At 38.6% G+C, this 13,172-nt stretch overlaps 1 protein-coding gene across 3 annotated transcripts in view; it reads right to left on the bottom strand.

The window, feature by feature from the left end:
• The window catches only part of LOC126470218 (ATP-dependent helicase brm), a 386,916-nt gene that overhangs the window by 22,517 nt on the left and 351,227 nt on the right, over positions 1-13,172 (bottom strand). For 2 of the 3 annotated variants that reach the window (XM_050097899.1, XM_050097900.1), the window contains one exon: positions 12,180-12,272. The exons of the other annotated variant lie outside the window; for it this stretch is intronic. In XM_050097899.1, coding sequence (XP_049953856.1) covers positions 12,180-12,272 — 93 coding nt within the window. The remainder of the gene's footprint in view (positions 1-12,179; positions 12,273-13,172) is intronic. 3 annotated transcript variants of the gene reach the window in all.

The following is a 13,172-nucleotide window of genomic DNA, read 5'->3' as shown; positions in this document are numbered from 1 at the left end:
CATATTGAACTGGAATGACAAGCAACTATTTCCACCCAATTAGGTCACAGTTACTCTTACATAATATTCTGTTTATTAATTTGAATTCTCCTTTGGTCAGCCCCTCCAACTTCAAGGCTTCTACGGTTTTCAGCAGTGTTGGATCTTCACTCTATTCAGCAGCAATATCATTTAATGTGGCAATGACTCAGATTTGATCTGTGCTGCTGAGTTCCGCTAAAGGTTCCTTGAAAGACAGTCAGCAACCTCATCCTTGTGTTTGTGTCTGCTTTTGTATACCCCTGAAACCTCAGTTCCCATCTCACCAGTTGACCTGACAGATCCATCTACATCTGTACTCTGCCAACCACTGTGAAGAGCATGGCCAAGGGTACATTTCACTGTATCAGTTATTAGGGCTTTTTCCCATTCCATTCATGTATGGAGTGTGAAAAGAATGGTTGTTTAAATGCCTCTGTGCATGCCGTAATTAATCTAATCTTGTCCTCACAATCTCTATGGGAGTGATATGTAGGGCGTTGTAGTTTATTTGTAGTCATGATTTAAAGCCGGTTCTTGAAACATTGTTAGTAGATTTTCTTAGAACAGTTTCCGCCTATCCTCAAGTCTGCAGTTCATTTCTTTCACCATCTCTGTAACACTCCCCTGTGAGTAAAAAACACACACATACACAAACACACAGGAACCTGTGACCATTTGAGCTGCTTTCTCTGTGTACATTCAATATCCTCTGTTAGTCCGATTTGGTACAGGTCCCACACGCTTCGGCAACATTTTAGGATGTGTCGCACAAGTGGTTTTTCAGCAATCTCCTTTGCAGACTGACTGCATTTCCCTAGTATTCTACCAACCAACCAGAGTCTAGTACCTGCTTCACCCAAGACTGAGCCTATGTGACCGCTCCATTTCATGTCCCTACTCAGAACGACATCCAAGTATTTGTATGAGTTTACTGAGTCCGACTGTGACTAACTGATATTATATTCACATGGTACTATGTCCTTTTGTTTTGTGAAGTGCAAAATTTTACATTTCTGAACATTTAAAACAAGTTGCCAATCTTTGCACCACTTTGAAAGCTTAATCAGGTCTGAATGAATATTTGTGCAGTTTCGATCAGCCTGTACTTCCTCCAGGTTAGTCAGGCAACATATAAAATGTTCATTAGTCACAACAGTGAAAGGTTTGCAACGACACTAGTGCTGGAACTTCTTGATTGCTCCAACAACTGCGAAGTACTCTTTCCAACAAGAGCAAGGCACTCTTTCTCTGCTGTAGAGTAGTTCACATCTCAGACTTGGAGATGATGTTAGTGCCTCCTTGGGGATAAAGAAAGATCTTTCTTAAACCTCGTTCCAGGAAAATTTGGCGACCCCCTGCAGTAGTTCTTGCAAGGGACATACCTTAGTATGAAAGTCCTTTATGAATTGACAGTCGTAGGTACGTATTTGGAGAACACGTCTCTGGATCAAGACAGACACCATCACCATAGACTAGATACACCACAATTTTTGTTTCTTGGGCAGTAAAGAGGACTTTTTTTCAAATTCAGGTGGAGGCCTGCAATCTGACCACCATTCAAGATAATCTTCAGGTGGCTTAGGTGTTAAGTTGTCGAAGCAGGTTGTCCATCATATGTTTGGAGCTGACTGGAACATTACATACTCCAACTCTTCACACTCATAGTGGTCATCAGGAGTTATGAAGGTAGTCTTTTCCCCGTCAGCCTCATCAGCCTTGATCTGCAGGTAGCCTGTCTCCATATCCATTGTTGAGAAATACTTTGCTTCCTTCAACCAGTCTAGGGTGTCATCAATGCGCAGCAGTGGGTGGCATCTTTTCTTGTGACTTTTTTTTTTTTTTTCCAGTCATCGATAGTCAATGCTGAAATGCCATGTGCCATGCTTCTTTTTCATAAGGACCAAGAACTCTGAAGGTTCAATGACATCTCTCCACAAGTTCTCCACTTCCTCCTGGATTATCCACTGTTCCACTGTTCAGCCAGTGACACGTTAGACGAGCAAGGGCTAAATGGTGGACGATTCCCACTGATGATATAGTGTTTTACCATTTGCAAATCTCAGCACAATCACTTTCACATCACAGAACACAGTCTGCTTTAGCTGGCAACACTAAAGTATTTGAAATTACAGAAAAGCAGGCCCTTGAGTATACTAGCCCCTGGACAGGTTGGTTGCTGATGGTGGCATCATCAACCAGATTTCCTGAATTTCATTCAAGAAGGATTTTCATTTGTGGCAGCCTGACCTCTACAGATGGCATCCTCACTTCATATTCCTACATTTGGAGGGCAGGTGAAGTGCTGATACCTCTATACAACAATGGGGAATGGCTACGGATACTGGGGAGCTACCTCATCCAGGGTATGCCAAGTAGACTATAATCATCTGTACTTGATTGGCGTTAATAGAACTGTTGCAATATTTGACATATGGCAGCTACTAGCTGTCAAAAACTTTTCTTATTTATCTGCAATAGCATATAGTGTGTCAATGGCATCTATAGTGGGCACATACAAGTGTGTTTTTCCCAACTCCAAATGTCTGTTCTTCTACAGGGCATTATACATGTTGGAGGACTTGGTTGTACCTACTTTGGTCAAGTGCTGGATTGTCGTTTGATGGCTGTGGCACAAGTCTGATTTGGCAAAGTCCATTTTTCCTGATGTATTTTACCGGTGGCAGAGATTGGTGCTCAAAGTCAGTACACCTCTTCTTCAACATTCTCTATTACTTCCTGATGTACGAGGTTGACATGGCTGCCATCTCTTGTTTACTCGGTCCGACAGTTCTGGCTGCCATAAGATGCTGTTCGTCTCCTCTTACACAAACAATCATGCCATAACAACATCAAGTCCAAATCTAAATGCAGAGTAGTCAATGAAGTACAGCTCTTAGCAATGAAATCATGTTTATTATGAACACCAACACAGAGCCAGAACAGCACTGAGCTCTTGGACAGAGAATGCTGCTATTTATACAAACACTGAATATTCCAGAATACACAACCATTACAAAGAAATTTTGAAAACCTTCCAGAAATGAGTAAATAGTAAATAATAAATAATTGCTGGCTGTTGGGTTTGAACTGCTGACCTACAGCACATCAGTGAGCGATGCTAACTGCGCTGCCATGCTGCATGCAGTACGGCTCACAGCAACATATATTTATTATGAGATTCAGCTCATTGTCCAATCGATAGCAACCACCTCATAATCCCTTAACAGCAGTGTCTGCAACACCACTGAAGAGACTATTTCATGCACAGCCCCACAACCACGATATTACTACTACTCCACTAGTGTGCACCCAATCACATGCATTCTCTCTCTCTCTCTCTCTCTCTCTCTCTCACACACACACACACACACACACACACACACACACACACACACACACAAGGGGGGGGGTGGAGGGAGGGGGGAGGGGGAGGGAGAGGGAGAGGGGGGAGAGAGAGAGAGAGAGAGAGGGAGAGGGGGGGGGGAGAGAGAGAGAGGGAGAGGGAGAGGGGGGAAGAGAGAGAGAGAGAGAGAGGGAGGGAGGGAGAGAGAGAGAGAGAGGGAGGGAGGGAGGGAGGGGGAGGGATGAAGGGAGGGAGGGGGGGGGGGAGGGAGAGAGAGAGAGAGAGAGAGAGAGAGAGAGAGAGAGAGAGAGAGAGAGAGAGGAGGTTATTGTTATTGAAAAGTATTTGAAGCAAATGACTGAAGAGCATGTGGAATTCACATTTCCAACTACTTACTGTTTAGTGAATGCAGCATAGGAGATTCATTCCAAACACTATTCTATTCTCAAACCAGGGATTACAGCCTGGACTCATCTGACAAGAATTGCTAGGCAGAGAGATTTGAACTTTCAGAAAGAGAAGACACATATCTGTCATTCAATGAGACATCCAAATCAACACTATCATGTACTAGTAGTCACTAATACAAATCATGTCAACAGTAAATTTTACTGTTTGACAATGAAACTGGATATAATCTAACTATGAAAGGACATCAGAAGTAATTTACTTAAGTCATCAAACCCTAAGACCATTGTTCAACTTGAGGAGTGCATTGTCACAAGAGAATACATGTTTCAGATTTCCTGCAGGCACAGTTCTGCTGCGGTGTGGACAACAGGCATCACAGTGTGGGAGCGAAATGAGCTGGCAACTGGAAATGTCCTCCAAAGCTGCTGTACATACGACAATATGGTTCTTGTGGGCAAAATTTCTAAATTGCTCACAGATTCACCATGAAATTCTGGCAGCATAAGGAACAAATGCATTGTCACATCCAGCCATAGTGATATGGGTCCAAGAGTTAGACCAAGGCTGCACAGACATATGTAATGCTGACCAAGAAGGAAGGCCACTGACATCGACCACATACGAAAATGTCCAGGAATACATTTAACTAGTGTCTGTTATGTCGGACATGTCTAACAGCACAGACATCTCTTGTGATGACACAGCTGGTGTCTATATTTATATGAAACCCTTTCCCTTTCATTTCCCATCCTCTATTTCATACAACTGTTCAGGCAGCTGAGGAATAGATTTGCAGTAATCGCAGATTTTTCTACGATGAAGACATTCACACAGCAGTTCTCAAATGACTCTATGACTACAGAGTGTATTTCTATTGTTGAGCAACTGAATGATTGGTAGAACGTTCTGGCCCTCATCCTGGTGACTATGCTGAAAAATAGTGTCACATATCTGTGTCACTTTGAAATGTAGAGCAGCATTTAATGAAAGTCACTTAGACTGCCAATGTATAACTTACTGTTTGAAGTCCTCTGGAACAATACCTAAAAATAACCAATCAATAACTGAGCAGATCATTACTAGATACAATTTGAAGTTTTTTTTTTTTTTTTTTTATTTCACAGTCACAATTATGACGAAAAAACAATATTTATACTATAAAACTTTCAAAATTTAGAAATTTCTCAGAAATTATATACTGCTAAATTTGCTTATTAAATGAAAAAACCCTGAAGCATCTCAATGTTTACCCAAAAACATGCAATAGTTCTCAGTTACCATCCTGGGCCAATGCATACAATGAAAATATTTCAATAGCTTTCAAAATACTGGATATGTAATATAACTCATTTTATATTTTTGCTATAATTTTATTTGACCAGATAATTTGTGAAAAAGGTGTCAAATGTTGCTCACGATTGGTGCACTTCAGTTATAACAAAACTGTCTCTAATGACAATGACACAAAGTAGGATAAATTTTTAATCAAACAATTCTAAAATTCCGGAAGATGTAATTAGCACAAGCAAGCTTCTCATATTGTGTACTGGACGATTGGTATTCTGGCACTTTACTGGAAACATGATATGAGGATTGTTTCAATAGCCCTTATTTAAAGTCTTAATGAGAGGCAAACATATAATTTCCTTGTTTACAAGGACAGGAGAAAACTAAGACTAAAATTATTTCCCTGCAGTTGTCAAGATCATCATCATCATCATCATCATTTAAGACTGTTTATGCCTTTCAGCATTCAGTCTGGAGCATAGCCCCATTATAAAATTCCTCCATGATCCCCTATTCAGTGCTAACATTGGTGCCTCTTCTGATGTTAAACCTATTACTTCAAAACCATTCTCAACCGAATCCAGGTACCTTCTCCTTGGTCTGCCCGACTCCTCCTACCCTCTACTGCTTAACCCATGAGTCTCTTGGGTAACCTTGTTTCTCCAATGCGTGTAACATGACCCCACCATCTAAGCCTGTTTGCCCTGACTGCTACATCTATAGAGTTCATTCCCAGTTTTTCTTTGATTTCCACTTTGTGGACACCCTCCTGCCATTGTTCCCATCTACTAGTACCTGCAATCATCCTAGCTACTTTCATATCTGTAACCTCAACCTTGTTGATAAGGTAACCTGAATCCACCCAGCTTTCGCTCCCATACAACAAAGTTGGTCGAAAGATTGAACGGTGCACAGATAACTTAGTCTTGGTACTGACTTCCTTCTTGCAGAAGAGAGTAGATCGTAGCTGAGCGCTCACTGCATTAGCTTTGCTACACCTCGCTTCCAGTTCTTTCACTATGTTGCCATCCTGTGAGAATATGCATCCCAAGTACTTGAAACCGTCCATCTGTTCTAACTTTGTTCCTCCTATTTGGCACTCAATCCATTTATATTTCTTTCCCACTGACATTACTTTTGTTTTGGAGATGCTAATCTTCATACCATAGTCCTTTCATTTGCAAACTTTCAATTGAATCTGCCATCACAACTAGGTCATCCGCATATGTAAGACTGCTTATTGTGTGTTCACATATCTTAATCTCACACAGACAGTCTATTGTTTTCAACATATGATCCATAAATAATATGAACAACAGTGGAGACAGGTTGCAGCCTTGTCTTACCCCTGAAACTACTCTGAACCATGAGCTCAATTTACCATCAACTCTAACTGCTGCCTGACTACCCATGTAAAGACCTGTAATTGCTTGCAAAAGTTTGCCTCCTATTCCATAATCTTGTAGAACAGACAATAACTTCCTCCTAGGAACCCGGTCATATGCCTTTTCTAGATCTATAAAGCATAGATACAATTCCCTGTTCCACTCATAACACTTCTCCATTATTTGCCGTAAGCTAAAGATCTGGTCCTGACAACCTCTAAGAGGCCTAAACCCACACTGATTTTCATTCAATTGGTCCTCAACTAATACTCGCACTTTCCTTTCAACAATACCTGAGAAGATTTTACCCGCAACGCTGATTAAAGAGATACCTCTGTAGTTGTTACAATCTTTTCTGTTTCCATGTTTAAAGATTGGTGTGATTACTGCTTTTGTCCAGTCTGATGGAACCTGTCCCGACTCCCAGGCCATTTCAATTATCCTGTGTAGCCATTTAAGACCTGACGTTCCACTGTATTTGATGAGTTCCGACTTAATTTCATCCACCCCAGCTGCTTTATTGCACTGCAGTCTACTGACCATTTTCTCCACTTCCTCAAATGTGATCCTATTTCCATCATCATTCCTGTCCCATTCTACCTTGAAATCTGAAACATTACTGATCGTATTTTCAACTACATTGAGCAACTCTTCAAAATATTCCCTCCATCTGCCCAAGGCATCCACAGGATTCACCAGCAGTTTTCCTGACCTGTCCAAAATACTTGTCATTTCCTTCTTACCTCCCTTTCGAAGACTGCTAATTACACTCCAGAATGGTTTTCCTGCAGCTTGACCCTTAGTCTCCAACCAGTTTCCAAAGTCTTCCCAAGATTTCTTCTTGGATGCTGCAATTATCTGTTTGGATTTGTTTCTTTCTTCAACATAACTTTCTCTGTCTACCTGAGTTCTAGTATGTAGCCATTTTTGATACGCCTTCTTTTTCCTTTTACAGGCTGCCTTGACTGTGTCATTCCACCAAGATGTTTGCTTCATCCTACTTTTACACACTACTGTTCCAAGACATTCTTTAGCCACTTCTAGTACTGTGTCCCTGTACCTTGTCCATTCCTTTTCCAATGGCTGTAATTGACTGCATTTAACTAACTGGTACCTTTCTGAGATCGCTGTTATGTACTTGTGCCCGATTTCCTTATCCTGAAGTTTCTCCACTCTTATCCTCCTACATATGGACCTGACCTCCTGCACTTTTGGCCTCACAATCCCAATTTCACTGCAGATTAAATAATGATCAGTGTCATCAAAGAATCCCCTGAATACACGTGTGTCCCTCACAGCCTTCCTGCATTCCTGATCAGTTATTATATAGTCAATGACAGATCTGGTTCCCCTGCCTTCCCAAGTATACCGGTGAATGTTCTTATGTTTAAAAAAGGAGTTTGTGATTACTAAGCCCATACTGGCACAGAAATCCAAGAGTTGTTTCCCATTCCTGTTGGCCTCCATCTCCTCTCCAAATTTACCCATAACCTTTTCATACCCTTCTGTTCGATTTCCAATCCTGGCATTAAAATCACCCATGAGCAGAACACTGTCCTTGTCCTTTACTATAACAACTACATCACTAAGTGTGTCAGAGTTGTCAAGAAATGGAAAAAATTAGTAAACTTAAAACAAGCACTTAGGGCTGGTAGTTATTACACACCAGTGCCAATATCTATGATAAAAAGACAAATCACTTGAACTTTGAAAATTAACTGAAAGTTGCACTCTTCCACTTATGGGGAAAAAAGCCTGATAAATATGACATACAAAGGAAACTACTAATGTAGAAAAACAAAATGAATGCTTTAGATTTTGGTATCAAAATAGAGATGAAAGACAATAGTCTACAAGGACAGTAAAAACAAAAAGAGAAACCATGAATTTTAGTTGGTTATGTGCACAAATTGATGACAGAATTAATGTACAAAAATACCAGTTGGATGTGTGAAAAATATGATTGGAACTTAATGATTCTGATAACATTTCTTCAAACTGTATACATAAAACAAGTTGGAGGTAAAGACAAGGAGGATGTGTGTCAAATGTGACAAGCAATGAAAGATTAACATTGCAAAGAAACCTCTCACATGTTTTAATTGTTTTTTTAAAATGTATTTTGTTACAGCACTCAGTTAACAAAAATGCATCTGACTGACCTTTACAAGATTCTTTGGATGTAATTTCATATGTGACGGTTTATTTTTCCATTAAATGTTTGATGTATATCCTTCAATCAAAACCAGTCAAATAAGTGTGACCAGGTATAGTGCCCATAAGAAACTATTTCAGTCACCATATGGCTCAACATGACTGATGTAGACTTATGCTAGTTCAAGACAAATGGAATGTGAGAGTCCACTTTTTTGCATCACGCCAGTCAGGATGACATAAAGAGAACCATAATGCCTGTTTCAATCTCTAACATTTTCTTTACTATCAATACTGGACCAGTCATGTTTCCATTATTTAAAACAGTATCTTGAAATCATTCACTTAATTACATGTATTACAAGCAACATTAAAAACTACTACAGATAGATCTGATCACTTAAAATGTCACAAGACAGACTTGTTCAAGAGCAAACCTAAAATTATTTTCTTTCTGAGAATATCAAAACACAAAAGATAAGTTCACTATTCATTCATATCCACAGTTGGTAACCTGCCAAAAAAGTTTCCTAATGATTCTGTGATTAACAGAAATTTCAACATTGTAACAGACAACTAATCAAAGTAATCATATAAATTTGTCAACTTCAGTTAAAAGTTGTAGAAAACCCTTTGATATTTTTGAACAGTCCTTTTTATAGGCATGAGAAAATAAATGAGAATCTCGGGCACAAGGTAATATATCTACATGACAGAATAATCACTTCTACACGCTATATGCTTCAGTTACTCTGTATTCGATAGTTTGTTGCAAATTCAGCTATGAAAGACACTGCAATGCTAGCAATAAGCTTGATATCAGAAATGAAATATGTCTGTAACTTGATTTAAATCAACCTAATGCTTTCATGCAGTACTGTCTTTAATATGTAGCTGGAAAAGCCTACAAATTTCTTAAGAGATCCTGAGAACCTCAGAGTCTGGAACTAGGTAATTGCAAGTGCACTAGAAAAATCATGTTCCAAACATGAACAAATACGCAATGTTTAAATTAACTAACCTATGGTATGTGAAACTCCACCCTGTAAAGAACTGTTAAGTACGGAACACAATTCATTCATTCATTCATTCATTCAATCATTTTGTTTCGTGAATACCATCAAGAAAGTGGGTCTTCAAGACCATACATTAAAAAAAGAGAAGTAAATAACAAACTTAATCTGTACGTTATATTAACAATAAACTATTGCTATACTACTTAATACAATCTGTGCATAGGTCAGCTACTTATAACCTTGAAAACTAGAAGGAAAGCTGCTACTCTGAAAAAAGCTGCTGCTTCCTAGGTTATACTGTATTATAAAGCTAATGTTTATCTTCTATTGGTATCTTAATATTCATTTGATTGCATTTGCATTTTTAAAGAAAAGTGACCTACATCTGTAACAACAGAGGCCTGTACCCAATACATTACAACTTGTCAAGCAACTTTGCAGTGAAAATTTTTACTTGTCATGTAGTAAAAAGAAATTTTCAATCCTTGCACGTAAATGATCAGATATTTTGTAGTAAGAGTGGCTAACAAAAAATGTTATTAATTTTTTTGTGAAAATTGGTAGGAATTACCAATTTCTTGCTTTACACAAATGGGAGCTTGTTGAATGCCTCTGCACCAGGATAGCGAATTCCACTGTGAATACTATAAAAGGACACAAAGTCTACATAATTTTTTTTATCTTGTTTTGACTGAGCTAATTACAGTAATTGGTTTTTATTATCAGCAACAAACACAATTAAGGAGTACATGTACTGCGAAATTAATGTCACAATTTCAATATCCTCAAAGAAATCTCTGCATGATGTGTCGTTTGCTACTTTACACAATATTCTCACTACTTGCTTCAGCTGAATAAACACGTCATTTGTTTCAGCTGCAGTGTCCAAGGTGGTAGTTCTACAAAGGGCGTTCAAAAAAGTTTTGTACAGTTGTCTCTAATTCTTATATTTTTTTGCAGAAGGAGATTATATATATATATATATATATATAAAAGACAAGACAGAGTGGCAATAAGCTAAATCAGCCAACACCCTTGTCTTCAAGTCAACTCACAGAGATACTGCTAGGAGCTGAATTGTAATTTAATATTTTATTTATATTTTTCCATGTTATTTTAATTGTATTTGCAGAGCTAACATAGTGTGCTCTCTTTTATACAGAAAAATCGCTCAAAAATGACCCAACAGGTAGAAACTAGTCATGAACAAATAGCATAAATATAACAGAAGTGGGGAAAATGCCACCCTCTTTTACTTTACTATGTGTTTACTCAATCTGAACTTGTTACCCAGTTGGACACCAAGGCATTTCATTTCACACACAGGGTTTCATTTAGTGTATGATAATGTCTAATCTTGGTGCCAGCAAGTCATTTTTGCTAGTTTGAAACTGCATAATAAGAGACTTTATGTGATTCAGACACACTGTTTGCTGTGAACCAGCTGTATGCCTGTTCGGCTATAGGCTGAGCTGTGTCTTGTAAGTTGGGGTTGGACCTTGATTAGAATACTTGTATCATCAACACAAATTGAAGTTTCTGAACTGACCTTTAAAGTCTTTGGAAGGATGTTCTGAATGGACCAAACTCAAAACACTGATTTCTTGTGTGCTTTGGACTGTAAAGCAAAACTGACAAAGGGAGTAGAAAAAATAAATGTGAAGTGCAAAGAAAGAAGATAAATTTTTACACTCGGTAGACAAAGCCTATAGTAACATATGGTAGACATGGCAGTACAAGTACATAGACAATGAAACTTCCTGGCAGATTAAAACTGTGTGCTGGACCGAGACTCGAACTTAGGACCTTTGCCTTTCGTGGGCAAATGGTCCACCATCTGAGCTACCCAAGCATGACTCACGACTTGTCCTCACAGCTTCAATTCTCCCAGTAACTGTGAGGACGGGTTGTGAGTCGTGCTTGGGTAGTTCAGACGGTAGAGCACTTGCCCGCGAAAGGCAAAGGTCCCGAGTTCGAGTCGCAGTCTGGCACACAGTTTTAATATGCCAGAAAGTTTCATATCAGCGCACACTCCGCTGCAGAGTGGAAATCTCATTTTCTACATAGACAATGCATAGTAATATTTACTTAATACAATAAAGTGAAATTTCATATATGTCTAATAAAAAACAGAACATCACAAAGAAAAAAAATTCAGAACTTTTCCTGTTACCTGTTTCAGTCAAGAATTACCATTAATCTCATTCTTTCTTTCTCAGCATAAATTGCAAAGTACATTAACTATAAAAATTTACAATAAATAATAAAGTTATTCTGTAAAGCTCCCATATTCAGACTCAGTGAGTTTCATAACACTAAATAACCATTGCTGCCCTAAGTAACAGCACTATGCACCTATTCAAAACAGACGGAACGCCTTTACAAGGCATCCTAGACACAGACAGAAAGAAAAATGGAATATTGTAGCTTCAAACCAATAACTTGCATACAGACTGGCATCTGTTGTTGTTGCTGAGCCAAACATTATAACAGAATTTACACTCACTGAGCTCTTCTTTGTGAATCCATTACATTTTCCCATGAACATATAAGCAGACTCACTTTATACATGCAAGGTCCTCTCACTCCTGTGCGCTTTGCCACACTATGGGAGCACAGGCTGCCTGCATGCCCGCTGACTGCTTGATCCCATGTCTACACATTGGGCGTCATGCAAAAAGTCACATTTTCATTAGAAAAATCTTATCACTAACGCCTTCTCTTACATATACTTGGGTTCAAATTTTATAACATGACATGGAATATGCTGTTGCATGCTATGATCACATTTTCAACAATGATGAAGATCATTTCATCTTTGAAAATAAAAAAATGTGCTCGATGATGAAAGGCTTCACAATTAGATAGGTTTTTCATCAGTTGTATTTTCTCTCTCTCTCTCTCTCTCTCTCTCTCTCTCTCTCTCACACACACACACACACACACACACACACACACACACACACACACACACACACACACACACACACACACACAAATATTGTAATGGCTTTGTGTGTGTCTCATCAAAACTTCAATCGAGATGATGGATGAAGATTTTTACACTATTTCAGAATATGAGTTCAGTGCTTTAGCTACTTCACCACCTCAATCCATAAGGATTCCAGACGGTGGGAGACAAATAATTATTACCACAGGCTCAGACCAAATGTACGTCAGGATCTCAGAAATACCATAAGGAACAACGTGTACAGGATACTTCATGCAGATAAGTGTCTGAGGAATTCTATAATTCTCAAAAAATTGCAAAAGTTATATGTGTGATCAAATAAATCGTGTTTGACAAATAAAATTTTGTATAATAGGATACAAGAGACACTGGTACCTAATTAATACTTTTCACAGAATTTTTCTCAGTAACAGAACACCTTATATCAGTACATCAATGAAATGAAAGTCTTATACACAATTACTTTTCGAAAGACAATTGCAGAACTCGTAAGTAAATGTGGAAGCATTTAGAAGATGAAAAGCAATGAGCAAAATGTATCTTTCAATGAATGGATATAGATCTATAACATTCTAGAAATTAAT

This window comes from Schistocerca serialis, chromosome 3 (assembly GCF_023864345.2).
Source record: "Schistocerca serialis cubense isolate TAMUIC-IGC-003099 chromosome 3, iqSchSeri2.2, whole genome shotgun sequence".
Lineage (NCBI taxonomy): Eukaryota > Metazoa > Arthropoda > Insecta > Orthoptera > Acrididae > Schistocerca > Schistocerca serialis.
This window is presented reverse-complemented; position numbering and strand designations above follow the sequence as displayed.